General features: G+C 36.1%; 1 protein-coding gene across 1 annotated transcript; it reads right to left on the reverse strand.

The window, feature by feature from the left end:
• Window positions 1-236: 236 nt before the first annotated feature.
• Window positions 237-2,894, reverse strand: smtla (somatolactin alpha). The gene is made up of 5 exons (XM_077722567.1): window positions 2,856-2,894; window positions 2,478-2,671; window positions 1,361-1,474; window positions 761-940; window positions 237-532 (listed from the first exon to the last, which is right to left on the reverse strand). The coding sequence occupies exons 1-5, from the start codon at window positions 2,860-2,862 to the stop codon at window positions 338-340; spliced, it is 690 nt and encodes a 229-aa protein (XP_077578693.1). The 5' UTR covers window positions 2,863-2,894; the 3' UTR covers window positions 237-337.
• Between the last annotated feature and the right edge of the window lie 23,687 nt (window positions 2,895-26,581).

A 26,581-nucleotide genomic window follows, 5' to 3' on the forward strand; every position in this document is an offset into this window, starting at 1 on the left:
TGGGATACACTCTGAAGACGTGGCCTGCCATTCACTGGGCACAAGAAAACAAACAACCAATGGCATACAGATTCATACCTGCAGGCAATTTGAAATATTCAATCAGCCCGTGACATGTTTTGGGGATGTGAAGGAAAACAGAGTATCTAGAGACAGCCCAAGCAGGTGCAGGCAAAACATGGAAACTCTACACAGGAAGAAAAAAAAATCAGCGAAGATCAAATGAACACAAGTCCTTCAGTCTTTAAAATGTTTATTGCAGGTATTTTTTTATAGGATCATTTTTCAGGTAACACTGTCTACTAAAATATCATACTATGTCAGGTTGTATATTTTTTCATGAACAATTATCATTTGTAGGTTCTCGACATTTGAGAAGCTTAAGGAAGGCCTCCATCTTATGGGAATCTTTCTTGAAGCAACTGAGTAAGATGTAGTCCCTCATGACAGATTCTACTACATCTGTTTGCATTTCATATTGGAACAGGCCTTGTTCGCCGTAACTTGTTGTCATTAGGCCCTCGTTCAGCATCTGGACAGAGATATTATGGCACATCACAGGGGAAGTAGTAGTTTCATGATCTCAAAATAAATCTTTAAACAGTTGTGGTTAATATCACTGCTTGATTGATTGAACTTGATTGAGTGTTATTTAATTGAACCTGAGTTTTTCACAATTTATATTAATAAAATGTGACTTCAGGCGAAAGGCAGACTACACCCTAGACTTTTTTTGCATTTGCATAACAGTACCACCTACCTTTTTAGTGAGAACAACCACCCCATGCTCCAGACTGATAAGTTTATCAGACATCCACTTGGTTTTGTTAAGGAGCATTTCTGGAGCACCATCATAGCGGTCCATTGTTGTTTGTAGGTAGACCAATGGCTCGATCCATGACTGGACTAGCATGAGCACAGAGTGGAGCAACCATTTGTCCTATGGTAGAAGGTTTCAACATTAGGGGTTCAGTATCATCCTGCAATAAATGTGCTTAAACAATACTTGTAATAGAAAATAGGGTTAGTATTAATGGTTTATGGGTCATTGTTAAATTTAACCTCCTTGAAAAGTTAACAATATTATTTAAATATAATTCTGCGTTAACATATTTTGTTTACTTCAAATCTTTTTGAATTTATGTTGAAATATTGAATTGAGTTGTATGCAAAATATACACCCACACGCTTAATTTGTGTTAGTATGTGTGGGAGTGTGTGCATACAAAATTGTGCTATACAAATGTACCTAAATCCTCCAGTATTTGATATGTTGTATACATGTCTCTTTAAGGTTCATATATAAACACATTGACCATTTTGCTGTTCAAGCGAATACTGAACATCAATACTTGCTTACAGACATTTGCTGGACTTCACCAATTGAGCTTGGAATGGGGATGGCTTTTGTTAGGCACGCATATGCCGCTTGGTTCCTTTGAAGTCGCAATGGATATGGGACAAATATGTCCTCCTGCATGTGATGGAGACAAGGGGGTGGGGGAGTCACACACACACACACACACACACACACACACACACACACACACACACACACAAAAACCCTCAAGTTATTATTTTAACTGTTGTTTCAGAAGAGCTCATTTGAAGAGAACCTTCACTACTGGAGACCCCAAGGGAATGGGCTGTCTTTTAGTGTTATTGTCTCCAACCTTCTTTGTGACAAGTTCTACTATCATCTTGGCACATAGAACATAGTGTGCATGGTGTACCTTTTTAAAATTTACAAATTATGACACTTGAATCTTCATCCGTCTATAATTATTACATTTGTATGATACCTCTTTTTTTTTCTTCAAACTACTCTGACTCTGAAGTGTAATAGTAAAAATGCATTCAGGACTAAGAAGACAACAACACTGAACACCATTCAGTCTCTATATCAGTATAGAAATAAAAAAATATAGTATGAAACTAATGTATTTTATTTCTTGTGAGTTAACACTCAAAGTGTAGACTTTTCAAGGCCAATTTTTGGCATCAAATTTTAAATTGTACTTTTATTATTTGCCCCTTGTTGAAATATAATCACACTGAATTATGTCTAAACATATTCTCATTCTCATCATTATTCCATTATGGATGTGAAAAAAAGAGAATGGGCATTGAAATAATTATCTCAACCTTTTATCCATTTAACACCACGTATGCTGATCACTGTCAGGGGATGCTTGAACTTTGCCTGGCAGATTTTGGAAAGATGGTGGACTACACCCTGAATTGGCAGCTAGTAAGTCAAACTGCTGAATTGTAATACTATTACTGTACATTTGGTATATTTTCAATCCCATTTGAAATTACACATATGGAATTTAAAATTGTTATCTATGATATTTAATCTGCAGAGTTATCCATTTATAATGTCCCTAAAACATTGAATTGGTTTACTAAGGGCATCCTTGCTTGTGCAGCAAATATGACATTTTTATGTTTGGGTTAAGGTTGGGCTTACTCACAAACAAAGAGCATGACTCTTCTGAGACGCGGTAGATGAGCTCGGCATGTTGGATCACCCTGTCGAGAAGCTTCTCCTGTGAGATAGATAAACAGTAGGGGTGGATGACCTGGTCCTGATCTGTACACTCCAGCAAAAAGCTGGCGCTAAAAAGGCAGGGCCATAACAATACTGCCTGGAGAGCTCCTTGGAAAGCTAAAAGCAAACACAAAGATGCACAGTGGAATATGGTTAGTAAGTGAGTTAGTGCAGCTCATCCTTTGCTTAACTTAGTAATTCTATTTTGTTGCGTTATATTTTGTCATGGTTGATTCTTCATAAATCACAAGTACTAAATAGTGATATCTGTATTTAGAGTAATATGAGTGTGTAGAAATACCAGTCATCCTGTAGATTCTTCTGTGTCCCTGAGGTCTTGGAGGTGATAGCCTTAAGTGAGAGGTGGGCCTCTTTTTATGTACTCTTACAAGGCCATGCATACAAGAAAAGGTCATCCCGGGCAGGAGTGAATCATAGTTGTCGTTATTCTTGCCATTTAGATTAAATGTATATTCATTATATGCAAGGATATTTTTCTTTGTGATAAATCCTTTTAAAATTGATACGTATTCTAATGTATCATTATTGTACGACTATTGCACTTTTTGTTAGTTTTGCAAAACATTTTTTTTAAGACAAACTTGGATTGAAAACAATATATTATGGTAGATCAGAGGTGTCACAGATATACAGAAACGGCAAACATTTTAAACTGTGAGAGTCAGAGATTGGCGATATCTTACATTAGAAGCAGCATAAAATAAATCCAGTCTGCCAAATTATTTAAAAAAAAATGCTTTTATTTAGGCTCAATGAATGAAAATAATTTTAAAAAGGTGAAAATGTTGTCTGTCTGCTGCCTTGTACCCATAGTTAGTGGAGTTAGGCTCCAGTACATGCCATGGCTACATTATGTCTGTGTATCATTCCATAAAAGGAAGCTCCATCATGACTCAAACATATGAATATATTTTGTTTTTTACTAATCTTGGCGATGGTCCTTTTCCCATGTTTTTATGGATTAGGGAAAGAAGCACAGGTGTCATGTTCCTGTACGCAACATTGCACTTGATGTATATTCACAAATCCTAAATATATTCACACTTGAGGATTATTGACACACAAAGGCCAAAGGTTTCCATATTTAAAAAAAATGGTGTCCCTTCCCCCACCAGTCCTTTTGCAGGTTCTCAAATTTTAAAAGCTTTTTTTAAGGCTGCTGGTTATTCTTTCTTTCTGCTGCAAAATTAATGTCAAAGTTAGAATCAAAAATTGGTTTATTCCAAGGACACAATCCTGGGAAGTAACCTCAGCAACGTTTTTCATGCAATGAAGTATACTGGAGATTCCTATGATTTTTTTTTTAGAAATGCAGCAATGTGACGATTCATATCTTCAAAAGAAGGGAAATTCTTTTCGGGACACTAATTCAAAATGTTGCACTGGCAGGACCGACATACTAAGAAGCGTGAAAGAAGCCTTCCATGTACAGTTGGAAGCCTTGTCTAAATGGAGGAGGAGTCTTATTCTATCACCTAGTACTTACAACACTGGTTTGACATATCCAATCAATTCAACATCATTGAAGCAGCTCTTTCGAAAAGCCGGAACTATACCAAAGAGGTTTAAGGATATATTGCACAGTAAAAGTGACAGCTAACAAATCTTTACTACTAGAAATGTACATTCCCTAATTATACATGTAGTAGCTGTCAACCACCTTCATCTGGCAATGATAATATTCTTATTGTGACAATTCCAGGGTTTGGATAAAGCACAAAAAAAGAGCCTAAATATGACCTACATATCCTAATGATATACCTTGCTCTTTTAGAGGTTCAGGTGAGTGGATGTCATATAATTTGATAGTTGTTTGATGGAATTGCGACAGATATGCAATGCTGGGCCATTAAAATTTTGCCCTGAGTTTAATTGGCTACCCCAATCCATTAAGAAGTAAAACTCTCATCGTTTAACACAATAATGCTCCTAATTGGGTTGTATTATTTTCTGTTTACAAACACCTCTCTCTTGGGAACAGAGGCAGAGCATACCTGCATGTAAACTAACAATTACAGATCTGTCTTATTCATTAGTACAGATGAATTCCTTTGCAAGCGTACCTCTGGGATTTGGCAGTGTTACAGTACCCGTGTTACCTTGCCTAGTGATGTGTCTATTTTTTTGACAAGCCATGGGGATAAAGAGCAAGCGTGTAGCTTCAACAATCAAATTGGTCACGTCTCCCTGCCATTCCAGACAACAAAAGCAGGCTCACAAACCAAGGTCATTGCTGCAGTATCAAAAAGCTTCCAGGAACAATGTTAAATTCCATTAGAAATTGTACTGTGAAATACACACACAGTGTGGGGACAGGTAAAAGTAAATTCTATTATAACTGAAAGAAAAAATTAGGGTTGCTCCTCTTCAAAGTGAGACATACGAAAAAGGAAAGACAAGTTTTTTTCCGAAGCAGTTCCTGGTGGTGGAGAGACAAAAGGTGCTCTTTTCCATCTTCCCCGGGGCACACTTACTCTAAAGCTTTGCTACTTTATTCCCTGTTCTTAGAATGGTGCATGTTTCCACAGAAGTGCAGTTGCTCTTGCACTTGTCTATTAAAATTAGGCTTTAAAAAACAACAACTGTTTTTGTCTTTCCTCTCCATGCTCATGTCTAATATTCATGCCTTTACCCCTTGTACACTGCTGCATATCTCTCCTGTTCCCTTTACCTCCTGCCGTCTCACCTCAGGCTTTGTCTACATGCCTCTCTCTCAATGTCTGGCCCAAAGTAAAGTAGGGTTTCGGTGAATGTGCATATGAAATTGGAGGGGTTCAGTGAATTCACATATGAAATTGATGGGTTTCGGTATCTCCAACCAGGTTAACAAACACTAATCTAAAAGTTTATCTTTAGCTGGGACATTCAGACCCATAACCGCTCATTACTTTGCCAACCCTAGATTTTTTTCCATTCATATTCATTTCTATTACAGTAGTTATGTATGCCAAAACGTGCCGAAATGTCCAACGATTGTCAGGTAAGATTCAGAAACACTTTTTCTAAGTCTTACTTAACCCTTTCACCTGTTTATAATGCGATTGCCTTTTTTTGTTTTCATCTTTTTCTTAGCATTGGGTAATAAGTTCATTGTAATGCAGAATGTGGCTCCACGGCCCAATGGGTTCTGTTTGAAATTAGATTTGAGAGAGTGAGCATGAGCGACCATGACAGAGAACCTTCAGTCGCCTTAATGAATAAAACATGGGGTTTGGAGCATTCTCTAAACAACAACAGAGCTTAATTAGTTCAGTTCTTTTTATTTATTAACTATTTACATGACACTTCCTTTATGTTGTTCCTTTCATAATATGCATGTTGCCTGCATACTGTAAAATGTTGTTTTTTCTCTCACCTCACATTCTTCTGAATCAATATAGTAGAAAATCATATTTTTATAATAAAAAGTAAAGTGTTTCATCTATATACATGCCATTTTACGCAAATACCGACCTTATTTCTCAATGACCACTTAAATCCGGAGCCCTAAACACTGAAAAAAGCCATTTGGAGGTTGCCAATTCCTGGTTCTAAAATGTGCCATGTTAGGCATGTAGGATGTAAATGTATAAATTAATGATAAATAACCAAATGAATATGGTGGCATGGTGAGTGGTTAGCACGTCTGTGTCACAGTACTGAGATCGAGGAGGTTCCATCCCGAGTGTTCTTATATATTCTTCCCAGCCTTGAGGTCCTGTCTCAGTATTCAGCTTTGATTGACAGCTAGGGTTCATGATCGCCATTCATAATGCAGACAGGCTTGAGCAAAGACAGACTCATGGGTAGAGTGACACATGACAACCTTGAAATAGTCAAGGCTTTGTTTGCTTAGAGTAGACCCATCAGTGGCTTTCTGTTTCACCTTTTCTTCTGTGCCCTTTCGCGAAGTCATCCCTTGATGGCCGTTGAGTGACCTTCCTTAAAACGTGTTGGTTACATTGAATTTACAACACTATTGAAAGTCTTAATGTTACATAAGGTAAGCGGTGCCAGTAGATATTGATGGCGACATTATTAATGCCTTTAGATCATATTTCCCAAGAGTTTTGATGTTCTTTTTTTCTTAATACACAGTTGATTTTCAACTGCATTAGTTCATTTGAAAATATCCTGATGACTAAATTGTGGATAGATACATATGACAATTTAGTTGTTCCACATTTCCCTTTGAAAACAAACATCACCTTTAATGCAATGATTGTATTATTTTAAAAGTCTCCCTTATGTGATTGACAGTTGACAGATATAAGGTATAACCCACCTCACACCATAAATCACCTAGGACACCATTCAGCTTCTAGGCCATCTTGAACTAGATAATTGGCACAAAAGAAGGCACAGTCGTTCAAGGATGAATGAGTGCCAAAGAAAAAAAGGTATAGCCATCAATCTTTCTTTATTGTAAGCATTGCATCTGTGACCCAGTTTTCAACAGCACTATAATCAGGATTGCCAAAAGATAAAATAAAAAAAATAAAGATATATGTATATATATATTCAGTTCCTATTCTGTAACACATGCTACTGATGTCAAAACATACATATATCTAATATATTGTCATTATCTTCCCTCCCCCAGCACTCCTTCAAATCTAGGACATTCTTCTTCATGATCACTGTGCTTCAGACGCTGAAGTAGACTAAGACTCGATGCCAAAATGAACCTCTAGTGCTGGCATTGCTGCTCCTTACAGTTGTGTTACTGGAAAAGGTACCACTAATTGCCTTACACCTATTCATAGAATTATCAGATTTGGAGAGAGATGAAGGCAAATATGGTATCATTTTCTTTAGACTGTGTTCTTGTTGCTAAGACCAACATAAAAGAGAGAAGAAATTATGTGTTTGCAATACTTCGACAAATAAAGTCTTAAATTGCACTGGAGAATGTGATCCATCAAATAAACCAAACAAGTGTATAAAATAACATTGATAATACAGTTGTAAAAAAGATAATTTCAAATAAATCATAGTTAAGGGGTATTATGATACTACTATTGAGACACAGGAGCTATTATGCCATTAAGTAAATGGACATTTCTGTTTGTCTTTGATACATTATGGTTCTCCTGACGGTGCCTTTTAGAATAAAGACATTACACACTGTATGAAAATTATGATGAAGGAGAGCCTTTGCTTGTAATATAAGAGGGACGGTGTGAAGATAACAAACAAGCTGTTTTTCTCAGGATTGGCTCAGGGCGGCGCTAAAATCCTGCACTCCCTGTTTCACTATTAGTATAGAGAATTTGGGAAGCAAGCAATAGACAGTTATGGTGTTATTGATTAAAAAAATTAATAAATAAATAAAAAACACCAATATTTGTACATTTAAAAAATGCAATGTGATATTATAAACAACAAAGAGTCACTCACCTGAATGCATCACTAAGTATACACAATATTTAAAAAAAAACACGGTTTTACAATTAGTTTCCGTTGTTCTTCAGTTTTTGTGCATAAAAAAACAAAAGAAAACATTGATTCAATGTACTCAGGATCTCATAGTAAAGCATGTGAGTATTGAATGAGAAAATGGATTCAGATCAATAAAAAGCAAAGTATATTTTTTCATTCCCACACAAAAAGGGTATTGAATTTTACGGAAAAAAAAACTGAAGGCAACCAAAAAAGCTGAAGTGAGACTGTCTAAAAAAGACATTTAATATATAGTATGGAACACCGGAACTGGTCTATCACTCACACAGCATTTCATATGCCTGCCAGGCAGCGGAAAATTAATTAGCACACGGAACGGGGTTAGAGACACATAATGGAAGTTATTGGCCATGTCACTTTTATCATCATTTCCCCTGCTCCTGTATGACATTTACCTGCTTAGTCGAGTGTGAAATAGGAGCTAGAATGTGTAACCATACCTGTCCACCAACACGTCCAATAGCTGATCAAGGCAGATTGATGGCTTCAGCCTTACACTTTTATTTAAATCCAAAATAATTAAATAAAAAAGGTCGCTGCATACCTTAATTGTTTTAGACCTTCCTGTATAACCATAAAGAAAGTTAATCATTACAGAGAAGCCTTGAGATAGAGGTTTAATTAGTCCTATGAGCATGCATTATTTTGCTACATGTTTTGAGGCATCACTTTTGTATTGTAAAATATGTTCTGTAAATGAATATTTCAATGCAAAAATGGAAGTTATCGGTCTGAATACATCAAGCTGTGGACCGGTATCGGTCTGTAGGTTTTTTTTGGAACAACCTATCATATAAAATGTGAATAACTTACATTATTTTCATTGTATATATTGTATGAATGAGGAAATTTGGAATGGGATTTTCTGTATTTTTAACAATATAATTTTGGCAACAATATTTATAATTATATATTGTTTTCCTCTTCATTGTGTAATCTTTGGCTGGTGCGTCTTATTCTCAGGTGCATCTTATGGGTTAAATAAATACGGTACTTTCAAATAATTCGCATTACTTTTGCACAAATCCCATTCTATTCATTTTTTTGTGTTGCACTGCTACATGGACCTGAATGTCCCACTTCGCACAAGTTCGGGGGGAAACTTTGTCAACTGTGTCGCAACAACCAAATAAACTAGAAGATCTTTGCTGACTTCAAATAAATTCATAAAACTGTGAATTAATATAAAAGTTACACACCAAGCCCACAGAGTAAGTATGAGTTGCATATGGTAATTGGTGTATTTATAGTTTTTTTTTTTACATTGTGTCAGCATATGTGGACTCATAATCTTGGTTCCAATTCTATTGTGCAGAACAAACACGGCAATGGGATATAATAATGAGAGCTTGTTTTGTCTGTATAGCTAACAAGAGTTATTGTTAGCAATGTTTTATCGAGTTCCTTAATTGGGCCGTTTATAGCAACGTTCAAATTTCATGGAAAATCTCCTGACCACACAAACTAAAACCTTCCAAGCAAACAAAATATAAGAAAAGATGAAAAAAAAAGTTTGCAAAACATTACAATGTGTTTACACAACATGCGTAATTGTCCTCCTATATAGCCTTGAAAAAGTGTGCCTTGTATTTTCTCCGGAAAGAATATGAGTTGTACAGTGAAGGTTTTCAATTAAAGAGACTTTCATGAGGCAAGCTTTTGGCACAGAAATTGATGACAACATACGTACACACTTATCACACAATCATAGTGTAAACCATGGACTATATCTATCTCTATTCACGTATCTTTACATCCATTTATTTCATCCTTTTCACACTAATTTGTAAGTGAGTGAGGGGAAATAATTGACTGGTGAACAGACAATCATAGGGCACATATAGATGAAAAAATAAATAAATAAAAATCTCTCTGGATCATTTAGAGGAGGGGTGGGCAATTAATTCCACCAAGCAGGTTTTCCTTTCAACCCATAAGAGGAAACCTTTCCACCAATCTGCTATGTTAGATATGCAATCGGTGGGTTGCAGGCAGGTGCTTTTTATTTCAGCAGAACTCTAATTGGTTCAATTGTCTGTGTTGGATCAGTTGGTACAAAAACATGCACCCACAGTAGCCCTTGAGGTCTGGATTGCCCACTTCTGTTTTAGAGTTTTCAGTGGCCTTGACATGCATGTTCGTAAAAAAAAAAAAAAAAGGGAGATGGAAACAACACACCAGAAGAAAATCCCCACATGTTGTAGGGAGAAGATTAAAAGCCCAGCCAGCGGGTTTGAACAAATGATCTTTTCAAATGTGGGACTTTAGCTCTAATAAGTGAGTAAGTGTTATCTTTTCCTATATGTCTCATTAGCTGTCGTATTTACTGAACTCAGCATGCATATACTCCCTTTTTAAACACCAGCTAGAGAGCCAATTTGGTATAAGAACAAGATGTGGCTGTGTAGATTCTGAAATATTGAAAAGAAATAAATAGCAAAGAATTAGAATGCTTTAAAATGGATTGATATTATTGCATATGAATGTCCGTTTTAGTTAGAGAAGGATTTTTTTTGTCTTTGTAAAAATTTGGAATTTCAAAATAGAGGTTTTGTTAAACATTTGAGGTATTTTTCAACAAAATGCACAAAACAGTATGTGCCCAGGAGGAACGGTCCTAGCCAATGCAGTTTGTTTAGTTTTTTTTTTTAATACTTTTCGTACACTCTACTAGAAAGAGCCACCATTCATCATAGAGCCATCACAGGATTCAGCGTGGTTCTCCAAATCAATGGCTCATTGACTCCCCCAGCAGCAAACATGGACACACGTCTATCTTGTTGACAGCTACAAAAAAGAAACAGGAATACAAATTGGGCTACTGTCTGGCTGAGAGGGCGAGTGAGCGGATCATCGACAATCATGACAGAAATCCATCTCTGAGGCGTGAATCTTCCTTTATACTTGTGTCACCCTGAGATCCCTACAGGCTCCAAGTCCCCGAGTACATGTCAATATAGTCATGCTTCTAATAGAAATTTTGTGTGAATTTGAATGTACAGGCGTTTCTCAAGCCATCACAATAATGGGAGACGGACTGAGACAGCGAGTGTCTTTACTGTTTATTGATTGCAAATGTGCTGTGAGCTTAATTGACATTTTGCTGAGCAGCACACAAGAATTGCAGGTCACAGGACAAAAAAAAAACAGGATCCTGTTTGCCTTTCGGTCATCCCAAATGATACATTTTAAGATTTTTTGTTTCTTATATGCATACCTGGCCCAGGGTTTCTTTTATAAAACATTACTCATTTCTTAAATGATTAAACAAAACCCTGACACATCTAAAATTGAAGGGTGTGTGTGTTATACACTTTAGGTGACTTTGTTTTACAATTCATTTATTCATTCATTCATTCATTATCATAGCCAACGTTTGGGAATAGATGGCCGACACACTGAATTAGTTGCCAGCCAATCGCATGGCACATAAGCAATTATTTGCTGGCAACATACTTTAACACAAACTGAATTTCAGGCTGTCAGTTGAACGAATTAGAATAAAATAAATAGTATGCTATGAAGTTTGAGTGAAGTTCCAGACTGGTGCCTTATCACATAGGTTATTTCAAGATCAAGGTCATGCCTTTGCACACAGTCATCTGTCTTATTATTTGACTCTACACAATCACCCGTCAACCAAGCTTTGAAACATCAGTGCCTTCTTCTCCTATTAAAGTACCTCCAACAGTGTCTCCCCCTACATGATAGCACCAAAAGATCAGCCGGTCCCTTATCTTCCTGGGGTAAAAGCCTTGAATTTGACAAGAGACAGAAGTCGGTAATGACACAGCTGTAAGACCTGCAGGCAGGAGGTTGGAGTGGGTGGGCGTCCATCTAACTCAGTAGATGGACACCTAAGAGAGTTTGTCAAAATTTTGCCTCCGTAGCCTTTAGGGACTTCACATTGAAAATTCATGACAAAGAAAAACAGGGATAGAACCACCACTATTGTTCAATAAGATCTGCAGATGAAGAGAGAAATCCCGGGGCAAGATAGAAGGGAAGAAACATGAGTGGGCAACCAGAGGATTTACGCCTACCAATTGTGCGTAATATGCATGTTTGGATGTGCACGTACAGGTTGATGTGTGAATGTTTGTGTAGGCTGTATAACTAACATTCATGAATACCATAGCTTCTTTGCCAAATCTATTTTTTTTCCAGTTAACCAGAGTGAATATTAAATTAGCTTACCCTGATAGAAATGAATCATGCTAGAGAAGAGCAAAGAAAAGAAAATATAATCAAATAGATGGTTCTCAGCATTAGATATTTATTTAGATAGGGGATGATCTATTAATCTAAACTAAAATCATTATTAAGCAAAAAATAAAGCATATTTAAGTCATTGTATTTTTTTTTATACAATATCAATGAACAGCACACATTTACACAATAAATTTGGCATTAATAACCTTAACTTCCTATGCTTATAAACAGTATGTTCAGGTAAATGCCAAAATGCAATGAGTCTGGTATTAGTTTTGAGGATAATTTAACATGTTTTTAACATTTGGAAAAATCTGTTAACTTACCGAATTACACAGGTATAACTTTGGTGACTTGTTGCCTATTTTTGAATTTCCACTGTTGTTTTTGTTTACTTGTGCAGTTGGCGTAAACAGGATCATGCAAAAAGTCAATGTCATGTCAGAAGAAGAGAATTAATATGAAACAGGTACTGAAAGTGTATGAATAGTTGTTCAGGTCATTCCTTTATATTCATGCGCTTCTGTGCCAGCGTTAGCTATCTGTGTGACGGAAGACTGAAAAGAACAGAGGCATTGAGTGCACATGTTTGATTCATATATTCTGAAGGGCATTATGTATAAATGTGCATGCATAATGGAAAAAAAGGCCTTCTGTGATTCAAGATGCCTACATGACATTTGATGGTTTCTGGGCATCTTGGAGTGGTCAATTTTTAACAGAGGAGAGAACTCACGTAACCAGAATGAGTGAGAGTTTCAACCTCTGACCTCAGATACCTCAAGCATATTGCACATTATTAAAATTCCGTAGAGTGATGCACTCAAACTCGCAAACAACTATTGAGAATGTAAACATGGAAAATAACTAAGTTTGTGACATACACATTTTTACGGAACATGTAAGAGGAATTGAATCTCAGCCTATTTTGTTCTTGTGCAAAATATAGAAAGACAATTGACTTTATTGTGCTAATTACAAATCATTGCTTAACTGTACTGTGCATGTCATGCATATGTATATTCAAAGTTGTTTTTCCACTAAATTATATTTTTGGACACATCCGTGTCTGTCTACACTGCAAGCATATTTATTATAAACGGTGCAAAAGCTTCAGTTATAAGTTATAAATAAAATAAATACTCTGCGTTGTTTCAATACAATACATAATTGAGTTAAAGTGAAGTTGTAAATATATATACACAACAGCCTGACTGATTGGTTTATTAAACAAGACAGTTGGACAATGTAGAGAGCTGATTTAAGTCATCCTGTGAAAGGAATTAAGACTTCCTATCAGCAGCAGTTGTAGAGTATACAAGCGGTATAAACATTGTACATTGTATACACAATGCACAAACCACATTCCAAGAGAAAGGTAAGGCAGCTGTGACCTTCCAATGTGTAAGAGAAAGACTAAGCCAACATTCAGTAAGGCAAAAGAAGAACGAAGCACATTTCTTCAGTATAACAATTGCACTTTGAGGACGACAGAAAGAGAAGTGACAAGTGAAATGCCATGTGTAAACTTCTATGTGAAAAGGGAATTGAAAGCAAGTCAGTTCGTTCACTCATTGAAAGACAATGTTTTCCAAATCAAATGTTTTTTTTCTTTAAAAATCCAATTATGCCATCAAATTTTACATTGAAACTGTGGTATATAAATTGTGGTATCTATGCCAAATTTTACTTCTAGCTATTCTTAGACCCTGCAGGAATCAATGCCAAAAAGTCTTAATCCTGATTCTGCAGAGAGAAATTATTGATTGCTCCACTCTAAAGATGTTTTTTTTCTCCAGGCATTAAAAACAACCTTAATTAACTAGTTTCTATAAGGCACATTCGTGTATTGAAAGACTCAACAATACCAAAACATAGACAAACAACAGAGCATAGTTTTTATATTCCTTCTAATTTACCAATATGAGGATTACTTTGAAATCAGTTTAAATATGTTTTCATTTTTTTTATTTGCCTATAGTAGGTCTCGGCAGGTGTTAATTTAAGAATGCATTAATGAGGAGAAGAATAAGATGTTGCCCTGAGGTGAGACATTGGAGCATTGTCCTACTTCCCATGCATTAGAAATGTGGTGTGATGTCTGTCTTGGCTGCTACAAGCAATACAAGAGTTTACTGTATTCTCCAAGCCATGTGACTGCCAAAAAGCATTAACCAGTACAAAATATGAAATAATGAAATAAGTGGGTGACATGGCTTGGCAAGAAGAAAATGCAGATTGATTAAAACTTTATGATGTGTCTTGGTAGGAAAGTTTCTGAAACAATTATGACTTAGCATAGTATTAACGGTTGTGTGCTAAGTGAAAAATGTGAAGGAGTGGAATATAATTAAAAGAAAAACGTATTATTCTGTTTTCACAATTCTAGCTTTCCAATGAGCCGGACACAATTGTCCTCTTTTCTCCCTTATTGCTCTCTTCTATTGCTTCGGGGGAAGCATAGTAAATCATTTGTTTTTAATCTGGCTTTCATTTACATGTCATTATGTGTATTGTGGTACCTATCTTGAATCTTATGATTAAGGGTGTAGATGTAAAGCTTCAAATAATGCTGTTTAATTGAAGAATAAATTGTCTTTTGGTGCAAATGTAGCATGTGAATGGTTGTTTGCCAAGAAATTGGCTTGTCAATGTAGTGCAGGCTGCATGCATGACTCTAGTGAGGACAAGCGATAGTTAAGGGATAATAAAAATGCTTTTCAATTCAATATTCAGGCGTTTTTTTAATTTTTTTAATTGAAATAATGGACAAGTGGATATTGTGACCCTTATGAGGATAAGCAGTACGTAAAATAAAAGAATGAATTACATTAAATCATGTAATGTGCTCGTTTTTGTAGACTGAATGGATTTAAGTGTGTGCATGACTGTGTGTGTGTGTGTGTGTGTGTGTGTGTGTGTGTGTGTGTGTGTGTGTGTGTGTGTGTGAGCTTGTATTTGTGCTTGGGAGGGGAGGAAAGCGGGGTGATAATTATCGGCACACTCGGAAGCAGGCATTCCTCAGGACAAAGGGAACAGCAGAACATACTGCAGATTATAAGGTCAGACAGGAGAGATGAGGCAAGTTGCCATAGACTCCTACCACCCACGCAAACACACGTGAAATGCACATAAGACACACGCTTCTTTCCTCTTGCAGCTTTGTCAAATCCGACTCCGCCCCGCTGGCTCACGGCCGCCTGCGTTCCCAAATCCCTCACTATTCCCAAATTGCTTGTCAAAAGGACAAAATTAGAAAATAAAACTGTGCAGCTGACAAACAAGATTACATGCTGTTTGCACCTGGCTCTGGCAATTAAAGCTCTGATGACAAGCAAGGATGGCCTCCTAATGTGCTGTCTCAAGGCTCATAAACCTTTTTTTCCGACAACACTGCCGTCCACATGCCATTGTAGCAACACTAGTAACCAAGTCGCTTGTCATTCTTTGGCCCTTTTGCTGTCACAAAGCATTGAGAAGACGTCTGGCTTCATTCAGAAATTACTATTCAAGACTGAGATACAGCTCAAACATTACTCATTTGGAAAAAAAAGCTAATTGAAGAATGCTTTAGAGTTAAGATGATGCATTTTGACTAAAGCAATCAATTATGTATACAGTATTCCTTTGTTATTGACTAAACTGCTTGAGCTATATTAGAAGAAACATTTTTTCTTCAGTAATTGGAACTTAGACTTCCCCATGAGCAGTTACTATTGGTATTCTGTACTTGGTGACATGGTACATCTTGACTATCTAGCTTCTGTTGATTTTCGTTTTGTGTGGGGGAAACTCTAGTGTCGGGGGCTTTATCATGACAGACGGAGTCAGCTTTTGTGACTTCTAGAGTCTGACAAGCCCCTTCTGGCCCCTCCTGATTGAAAGTCTAAATACCGATCGACTCATGTGCATCAAGCCAAGATTTGTTGTGTGTGAGTAGTTGTCTCAAGCGGCTCCCACGTGGCTCACTGGCAATGACGGCAATGTCACATCTTGACAACCATGTCATTTGCAGCCAGAATTGATGCCATTGTGGGATGATGTATGACGTCTTTATGAAAGGAGTCAAGACAGACAGAGTTATGAATAAAGATAAGAAGCAATAGTCAATCGTTCATTTTGTAATATATACCAATATTTCTCCTAAGTACTGTTTGGCATTCACACAAGTGTATTTTTTTTTTGGTCACTGTCTGTAAAAGGTTTTTGTTGCATATATGTGTAGTATACGTTTTTTTGCTTTCAAAAGACTATTGCTTTAATACAACAATGCAAATATACCGATTTATTTCAAATTGCTCTTACCTATCATTTGTATTTATATGGAGACTAAATTATTTCCTACTTTTGTGTAGGTGTGCGCACAAGTTGATGCTGCTGAACATGATTCACATTTGATTTTTCTCCAGTAATCTTAGCAACTCTGTAGCATTATGTATTTCGGCATTATACACACAAGCAGGCAGCATAAAAAAAAGGATTAATGCAACCCAGTGGACTCCAACTCTACTAAATTACCCTACTTCTATATGCCTACTTCCACTCACTGTAATTACTGTAAAGGGCATGTCTTCCAGAGCGTCACTTTAAGGTCCTTTTTATTTTATACGAGATTAGGCCGATTAAAACAACTAGGAAAAAAAAGTATGAGCAAGAAGATGAACACACTTTAACACCCAATTCTTTTTAACACACAATCTGCATGACCTAACATGCTTCATTAAAAATATTTTGGTTATGTAACAGTGCACTTTAATATTTTCTGGAATATGTTTGCATACTACATATACTATACATTTCACATTGAGAAAGCCTGCATCTTTTATTGAAATCACAGTATGTAGTAAGTTACCGTAAAAAGAGTAAGATGACAGCATGAACGAGGACACATGAATAAATAAACAAACAGACGTTGGTTGCATTTATCCTATATCTCCTCAAACCTACATATTATTAGCGACCAATATAATTGTTAAAATAAATAATTTGCACAAGTCAATATAATTGGGCACATTTTGTTTGATAATTGTGTTTTTATTTTTTTACTTTCATGTTATCAATGTTCAAAAATTATATTTGAAATCACTCCATTGGGCTAACTATATGAACCTGTGCATACTGATTGCATGCATGCTACAATGCGTTCAAGGTTTCAACATCATCAAGTATTCAGGAGCCGCTGCATGTAAATGTCATAACCTTTGTTTCCAATAACCAGGATGCATATAGCTCAAATATCTCAAATGTTTTATGAATGAAGATAGCTGGTACTTTTTAATAAGAAAAAACGCAAATTACAGTGCCATCCATTCTTTTTAACTCAATGGTTAAGTCAATTAACTTCTGTTTTGCAGACTAAGTTTACCATCCACTCATCCATGTCGTCACATTAAAATATATCCCATATTAATATATATTTTTCTAAAAATAAAAATGTGATTTCATCTGTAAAACTAGGTTCTAACCTCAAGTAAACATTTCAGAACATTAGAATGTTTTGGTGTTTCTTGGAAAACATTCAGTGTTGTATTTTTTGCTGGAAACCTAGTGCTTACTACTTCTAAGATTTTTAGTGATATGACTCCTCAATGTCTATAAAAAAAAGAGCTGATGGTTAACAATTTCAACAGGAATACATTCTGTGCGGATGTATTTTCTTAGCTTACAAGCCACAGGATTGAACAGGTTTTAAATACCAAAAGCCATTAAAAAATGGTTTGTATCAGCTTGTTTCTATAGTGTTTCATGATAGATTTTGCATATTTTTATTCTATTTGAATGTATTATAAACCTACACATTCAAATTAAATCTTTTTATTATCTCAATCCTATTTATGTTTCTGGTTGTTCTCAAAGATAATTTAGGTTTCTATTCATTTTGAAATGCTGTTATGTTTTAATATCTTCTTGGATGCGCAGTATTGTTTGGAATAGCTTACTTGCTTCATTTAAAATGGTCTGCATACTGCAATTCCTATTTAATGCTGAAAATCCAGCCGCAGCTAATGGTTTTAGCTATGAGACAAATTCCACTGCAAGTGCCAAGGAGGAAAGCCAAAATCCCCTTCCCCTCCATTGCCTACAGATAGAGCAGCAGATATTGGTAAATCCTCCAATGTAAACCAAAGGATATTCACAGGTTATTTTTATAGATCCGAGATGAAAGATCCTATTTGTGTAATTTGCAAAGACAACATTATTTACGCTTTATCAGCATGCTCAATTTTACTATGTCAGAGTGCCAGCAAATGTGGAATCTTAGCAAAGCAAGGGGGAAAATGTTGTGGACATTTGATGATGGTTGCAGTATCATTTTTTAGGCAGAAATCTAAGTCAATGACCCCTTAAGTTTATGGAGATTTTTTAAATTTTATTATCTTATTGACAGAATGAAAGAAATGCAACTTGTTAGTATTTGTACTGCATTTGTTTTGGAGCACAAAGTGGTATTTTAAAAACTATTATCCCAATTATTCATTCTCCAAATGAGTTATGCTCCTGGAGGAGTTCACAAGTGCTCCCACAGCTCCCTCTCCTGGGTTTTAAACTCTGTCTACCTCTTTGAAGATCCCTTCTTTTTTTGCAACATCTGCTCTTTTCTTCCACCCCCAACCCGCTGCCATCGCCCCCATGCTTTTTCTTTTCTTTTTTTTTTTTTTTACTTTGATTGCGTGTATCTCTCATTGGAGTCCTCTGGCTAATTGCATCATTCTAATAGGCTTTTTCATGATCATACTAATACATACTGCGCTAAGTTGATGTCCCATGCAGCTTATTACTTGCAATTACGTTTAGAATAGAACTGAAAAAAGTAAATATGAAAGTGCTGATGACAGTTTATTCTTTGTAAAATTCAGCTGTTTGGAAAATTGGTATTTCAACCATTAGGGATAAAGGAAATTAAGCACTGAGCCAAAAAGTTTACATCGTGCTTTTAACTTATTTGTGAATTACTTGCATAATGAATACACAGTCAGTACTAATCATATTTTTGACGCAATATTTTAAAATCATACAGTTTTTTTAGACAAATTTTTCAGAAATATTCAACATTGAACCATGTCTAATCTCGCTAGATACAAACTCTACTACAACTGACGCATTAAGAAGAGCAACACAGTTTTATTAGGTCAGAATAAATCAAGCACATTTGCCTTCAAGGATAATTCTATACATAGTGTATATCAGATATCAGTTAGTAAAAAAAAATCACTAAGCAAATAGATATAACTCGTCATTACGACATTAATAAAATAATCCGTTGAACACAGTAACTCCAACATCGACTTCTATAGATACTGCTGACTTTTTAATACTTAGTACTTAATGACGGACTGAGTAATTCTTGTCTTTATTTGCAACCTTATCAGTCCTTGATACTCACTTCTCGGCTTCCACGTTAGCTCCTCTCAACAAAAATCCTTTTCAAGATTAAGATCTCTTCAAGATCAAGTCAAGATCACCGTCTAAGCAAAATGGGACAAAGAATGAACAACAGAGACATTTGACCCTACATTGCCCACATTTCCCAAATTTAGCAAAGATGGTGTCCCTCAGGTTCATTACATATGTCCATGGCAACGTCGAACTTTATTCATTTATTGCACATTTCATCATTATGAATTGCATGAAGTGTTGCAATGCAGTATGCAGCAGTGAAAAGATGGGAATTGATTTTGTATTGCTCTGCTGTCTACAGCCAGCTCTGCTTTGCAAATGAGAATCTGTTCTCATTCCTGGATAAATTAAGGTATATATAAATATAAAAATAAATAAATATATACACTTATTTTCTGAATATTCTGCAACCACGCTGTTTAGATTGAACATTGGCCTTTCATTTTAAAGGTTTTAGGTTACATGGTTTTGTTCACAACATGACATCTAATGACAGAATGATGCTTAAGCGGTAAACCTTGTCGTCTCATGAAGGCAATGTAAATCTAAGTCAATTCCTATTGATCGGATTCTTTTCTTCCCCAAGAAAATGACTCCCAGCAAGAGTCGATCATTACCTGCCTCTCTCAAAATAACTCAGCTCCATAATAGTTACACCTCGAGCCACCTTGAATAGTTCAAACCTCACTGAATCCAGGATACAAAGTCTGACTAACACAGGCGTCATTGTGACAGTTATGAAAGATATCAATCGTTATCGCTATCAATATTGTTTTATACTCGGAAAACAGGATTCAGTAAGATTCCGTTGTACATTAGCCTCATGTCACTTCACAAAACAGAAAAAAAACATTTATCCTATTAGATGTAGAAACCTTCTGCAGTAGTAAATGAAACGATGCAGGATGAAGAGCTATGTGAATGTTGAAATTGTTTCGGAAAAGAATATGACTGGTTTTGTGTTTTTCATTGGTGAGAAATACCATATTTTTATTACATTATCTAAACATAATGTTGTTGATTAAGATAGTTATGATATGAAGTGTTGCTTATGACTGCAAGTCCGTTTGAGAGTGAGCGGGTGCATGCGTGAGGATGTGTGTTGAAATGAAAACAAATTTGCCAATACACAATGGGGCTCTAATTAAAGCTTATTGCTTCACATTATACTAATGAAGTCTAATGAAGCATTTTCCCAGGACCATTAAGATTAAGATATGGATTCCGTGCACAGGTGTGCCAACATTTATCATAAAATCAATTGATTCCCATGCCTGAGTTGTAATTAAAACTGTCAAACTCTGATAATGTTCACACAAAACTTGGAAGGAGAGAGAGAGAGAAATAGACCAACATACTTGCTGCACAGTACGCTTAATGACCAATAACAATCATAATACAGTTATTTAATGAGTCACTGGCAAATTTAAATTAATGGATTGGTTGATTTATTGATCAGTTACATGGACCCATCAAGCCCGCTGAGATTAAATCGCATTTTACTTGTAGACTGTTTAGTACAGCCTTATAGAAAACACCAACATTTGCAATGTTTTTGGGTCTATTCACAGAACAGGTATGTGGTTTGTATTACCGAGAGTGATTGGAGATTTTAACCACCATATTTTTAGGCAGAAGAAATTAAACAAATGTGAGATCTTCTAGGTAGTCAGAAATTTTGCCTGACTTGGTTGAATTTCCAAAACGAAATACGTAAAAGAAAACCCCCATAAGTGCTTACATCATGTACCAATCAAAGCCCATGAATGACTTTGAAGCCATTAAAGTTGTTTGTTTTCTTGAGAGGAAAAACAAATTCAAACCCTCCGTGTTTGCCACTTTATTTCAGCTCATTGAGGCTTAGTCAAGCATTATGGGAAAGGAAGTAATTACATGCACCCATAATTACGGTCTTGTAAAATATTCATTTTATTCACTCTAGAATGCCTCCTGTACACAATAATGTGATTCCTCCTCTACACAAATGTTTAAGGCTCTGTTTTCTATTGTTAGTTTACCTGACAATGGTTGTTCAGACACTTTGTGTAGTTTATTTGAATAGTAATTAATCAGAACAACAGCTCCAGGTTTTTACAACTCCTACCTAGCCTCTGGGAGGAAAGCATTAGAACAAACTCTTACGTTTTATAATTCTTCTCTGTGCATTTTATTTTCAAATATTAATATAACATTACAATGTTGAAAATACCCTTAACATGAACTCTTCACTTAACTTTTGGCTTGATCATTGAAGGGTCATCACAGAGAGAAACTAGCACAATATTCAAGCCCCGTTTGACTAGTGATTGTCAGCAGTAGAGTTGAGGTATAAATTGTGGGTTCTGCACATTCCCAATGTTGGGATAGGCTAAGAACACCTTGCAGGAATCTTGCAGGGATAAGGGGAAATTAATGAATGTATTTTGTAAGTAGAAATATACATAGAAAAATATAATATCATGATAATTTGCTTTTAACTTTTGGCAGTGTGATTTTCACGTACCCATGTGGTGATACAAATAGTAATCTGATGATGTTATGGCACTATAACCTTTAAAAAAAATCAATTCACGGCTAAGGCTAGTCAACGTGTCAAATGCATCATGTACCAAATTTTATAGGCCTTAACAGACATTGACCATGGATAAAGTCTAAAAACAGCCATCTTCAATCATGTAAATGTGACATTAGATGAGAGAAAAAAAAGATGGCATTTGAAGATTACTCTACCTGAATAGGAAACGAGTTCATTAGGAAACGCTGCAGGGGTACTGATATCGTCTCATCATGTAATGTCAAAATATCCAATTATTAGTAACACAGTGATGTTTTTTTCTTTTAGAGATGTCCTTTCCCACCATAGTTTTGAGAGGTGTCTGCGGGTGTCTAAACACTCTTTGTGGTTAATTTGAAATTTACTACATTGAAATAAAAAATCAATTTGTATAACACATTCTACAACTTAACTGTTGAGTTTATCACTCTTCAATCTGAGATTTATTATTATTTTTATGACGGTAGCAATACTCAGTAGGCAACTCTAATTGGGACCAACTTGAGTATTTGAAAAATATTCTCTATATCGGTCAAATGTGTTTATAAATCAGAAAACCATAGTGTTTGTCCAATGTCAGCATTTTACATGCTCCGGGGTTTTCAACAACGCAATCCATACCAAAAGCCGAGATAGGGAGAAAATTCAATTCCCTGGATAAAAAAGATGGAGCACAGGGAATTTTGGAAATGTTAAGGCCTTGCAAAGTGATGACTAGTGAGGATCACTGGCAACTTCAAAGCTTTCATGGATCCAGGTCACCTGCCAGCCAGCCTGCTGCGTGTATTAATGAGTTGTGATTAAAATGAACCTGCCTTGATTCACTTCCAGCCACTGACTCACTCCCACTGCATATAAAAGTGGAAAACATGTTCATTGAAAAATAAAATAAAACTTTGGCCATTATCTCACTACTACAGGCAGTATGGTGGACAGATGGATCGCACATTCACCTCAGAGTTCTAATGTCAAGGGTTCGGCCAGAATAAACAATACATATTTTATTACATTGAAATCCTACTGCATTTTAGAGATAAATAAAAGTGGAGGAATAAAAAGTAAACTAGCTCAGGTATCAATAATCAAAATTCAAAGTCGGTGTTTGGAATTGGATGTAATCTGTTATAATATATTTTTTTTGCATTGAAATGTTTTGCCCCCGAGTTAAAATATAATAACCCCTAAAATGAAGCTTTCATTTATTGCTTGTCCCATTTAGGGTCACAAAGAGCTTAATCCTATTTCAGTTTACTTTGGATGAAAATATTGACAGCTTCATGGCTCTTTACCAGACAGACACAATGATTAAGTTTGCCTTTCACTTAAAAGTACAAACTGATTTAATATTTTCTGCAGCTTCAAGTTAATTACATTAAGGTACACACCACAAGTGATTTAACTGCCAACATTTAAAACATTAATTTTCTTTTCTTTGGTGGCCTAGCTGCCTGGTGGTTAGCGCATCAGCCTCATAATTCTCAGGTTCGATCCCAGGTCGGTCCTTACTGTATGCAGTTTGCATGTTCTTGCTTGTTTTGCATGTATAAGCGGTTGAGAAAATGAATTGCAAAAATTATAATTAATAGTTATTTTCTAAATAATGCAGTACTACTCTGTACACATAATGCAAAATGTCTGTTTAGATACTTATCTTCCTTCTAAACGGATGTTCATTCATCCTACCAAGCTTCATGAAAATCCTCCCCACGCTTCCCTGAACTTAAAACGCGTTTTGACTCAACCAGCAGGGGTGCGTTGTCGTCACGGTGAAGTAACAACTTCGCAATTAGGATGACAGGAAGCTTCATACTGTGACTTTATAGAGTACTTAGAGGAAGTTTGACCAGAGTTTTAGGTGGAGCATATTTCTTCTTTCATCTGTCTTGCCCGCCAACAACATGACGGGATGTTTTGTAGACACCAAAAAATGGAAGCAAATATGTTTATTTTCTTTCGCATCATGAATGTGTCGTGTAATATGTGGCTGGTATGTCACATTTTTAATCCCACCATTGCATTTTCAGGCTTTAATATCATACTTCACACCATGAGTATTACGATCTTAATTAGTTTAGGTTGATCAGCACTGCATTAAGTGACTCCTGTTTTACGTCTTCTTTTCATCTATACTTTTAAACTTTTGTTGCTTCGAGCAAAAATCTGTAGTGGGGCACCTCATTCCGAGAAAGCTCTCTGTTAGGGTCTAATTTGCTAATATAATGCCACTAAATATCTCACACTTTTAATTTGCCCATTTAATCACCCATACTCCTCCGATTCAAAATTAATCTCACACACAGATTATTACTTGCAAATTAATCCTCAATTTTCAACCACCATATATGTTCAAGTCAAAGGTTCCGTTTTAATATCCTGTAAATCATTTATCAGTGAGCCTTCCATGCTGGGAAAACCTGTTTCCTCGAGTCCTGATTGAATCTTGGTTGCTTTTTATGTCTCAATTTCTTCATAAGCCACGTGATGGTGTAGTGGTTTACTCACCTGAATTCAGTGTGCGCAATTGTGGGATCGATTCCCGCTCTGTTGTGATATGTTTGTATGTTGCTGTGTGCCCTATGGCTGAGTGACAATCAGTCTAAGGTGTAGTTTGGGATAGGCTGCTGCAATCCCCACAACCTTTGTGAGAATGAGCGGAATGGATGATGTGGAGTCATGAATTTTGTTTTGCCCTAAGATTGTTCATGTCTAATTCTGGTGTTCCACTTTCTGTTTTTATTTGGGACTAACTGTTAAGCTTGGATCAGATAGCAATCCAAAGCTGCAAGCTGACACGGGTCTCTAAGGGTGATGCCAAGCCATCTGTTTCTCTCCAGCTTCCAAACAAGAGAAATCCCCGAAGGAGCAGGATGAGAGCAGTTTAAAGGAAGCTATAATTTTCCATGAAAAATGATATGCTTACTCACAGGTAAATCTCTCAGAAGGTGATAATGTAAATTGATTAAACAGGTGTTTTAGCATTTTTAGTTACTCTTTTAACTGAACACTATGAAATTCAGCCAAATGTGGAAATAAATGGATTCACCTTTGTTTTCATTCTGCTTATCCGCACAAAGGTTATGAGTTACTGGAGCTGATCCCAATGCTAGTTTCCACCCAAGTGAACAAAACCCCCAGATTTGTTTGAGACAAACAATTCAAGCTTAAGGAAAGCAACAGATTTTCGGTTCTATTTTGGTAGCCTATTTGTTAATGTGTAGTTGCATTTGTTCTCCCTTAATGTCCTGAATGCCAGTCAGCAACACTCAAAGCTGCACATCAACTGCCTCCCATTCCACTCATGGATGTTTGTTTCCTTGCAGTTTCTCAGCTCTGACAAGGAACACACAGTGACTTGCAGGTATGTGAAGTCTTAGTTCTTATGAGGTAGTGGATGACAGGTGCTATAAAACAAATGCAGCAAGAGGAAACAATTGCAAATAGGAGCGCAAAGAATAAATGATTACTTTCCAGTGACAAACTTTTTGCATTGTTAAATATAATCATCCTCTGTTCAGCTTGCAAACTCAAGACAAACACTCTTTAAAAGAAGGTATATTAAACTTTTGCAACATTAGTTGTATATTGTCAGTGAAATGTTCCATACAAACAGTTTAGAATTTTTGTGTGATTGTAACTTATGTCGGGTAAATCATATAAAATGTACTTAAATGTATAATGCAAATATATTCTAGAATCTAGGCCTCATACTGGACTTTCTTAGGTTAGGTTTTGGCATTTATTTGTTATACACACAGATGACTTACATGTCAAATTTTATTCATACTAGCTCTTTAATTTCCCTTTAAAAACATGGTACTCACTAATGTTACCTATGGTTGTTTTGGATAAGTGTCTTTGAATTTGGATTATGTACTAGTTTGGATTTAGAAAGTATTTTTGATACAAATGCAATTGTTATTGGATACAATGCTTTCTAGGATGACATTGCTGATAGGGAAACACTGCTTAACAATAGGCATGATTTTAGATAAGAGGGAATGCTAGATTTACATATTGAATTATATGAAATTTACATAATAGTAATTAAATGGATCCGCCTCATGGTGTAGAGGTTTACTTGCCTGACATCGGTGTGGGCATGCGCGGGCTCGATTCCCGCTGGTGAGGTATGATTGTGAGCGTGAATGGTCGTTTGTCTGTCTATGTGCCCTGTTTCTTATTTTCCCAAAACACTTATTTTGATGTGTAAGACCTGGGCTAAAACCGGAAACCTGCTGCAGGGTTTCAGAGTAGGGCCAATTCTTCTGCATCATAGGAATCAGATGAGGTGGCTTAGGTATCTCTTCTGGATGCCTCCTGGACACATCACTTCGAAGTGAGACAACTCTGTCACTCAAGTGTTGACTTGAAAAACAGAAAGTAGGCTACAGTAGATGAAA

The sequence above is a fragment of the Stigmatopora nigra genome, chromosome 8 (genome assembly GCF_051989575.1).
Source record: "Stigmatopora nigra isolate UIUO_SnigA chromosome 8, RoL_Snig_1.1, whole genome shotgun sequence".
Classification (NCBI taxonomy): domain Eukaryota; kingdom Metazoa; phylum Chordata; class Actinopteri; order Syngnathiformes; family Syngnathidae; genus Stigmatopora; species Stigmatopora nigra.

Coding starts and splice junctions, on each gene's coding strand:
- smtla (XM_077722567.1), bottom strand. Junction 941..1,360: donor GTGAAGTCCAGCAAATGTCT/GTAAGCAAGTAT, acceptor CTTCTACCATAG/GACAAATGGTTGCTCCACTC. Junction 533..760: donor TGGTTGTTCTCACTAAAAAG/GTAGGTGGTACT, acceptor ATCTCTGTCCAG/ATGCTGAACGAGGGCCTAAT.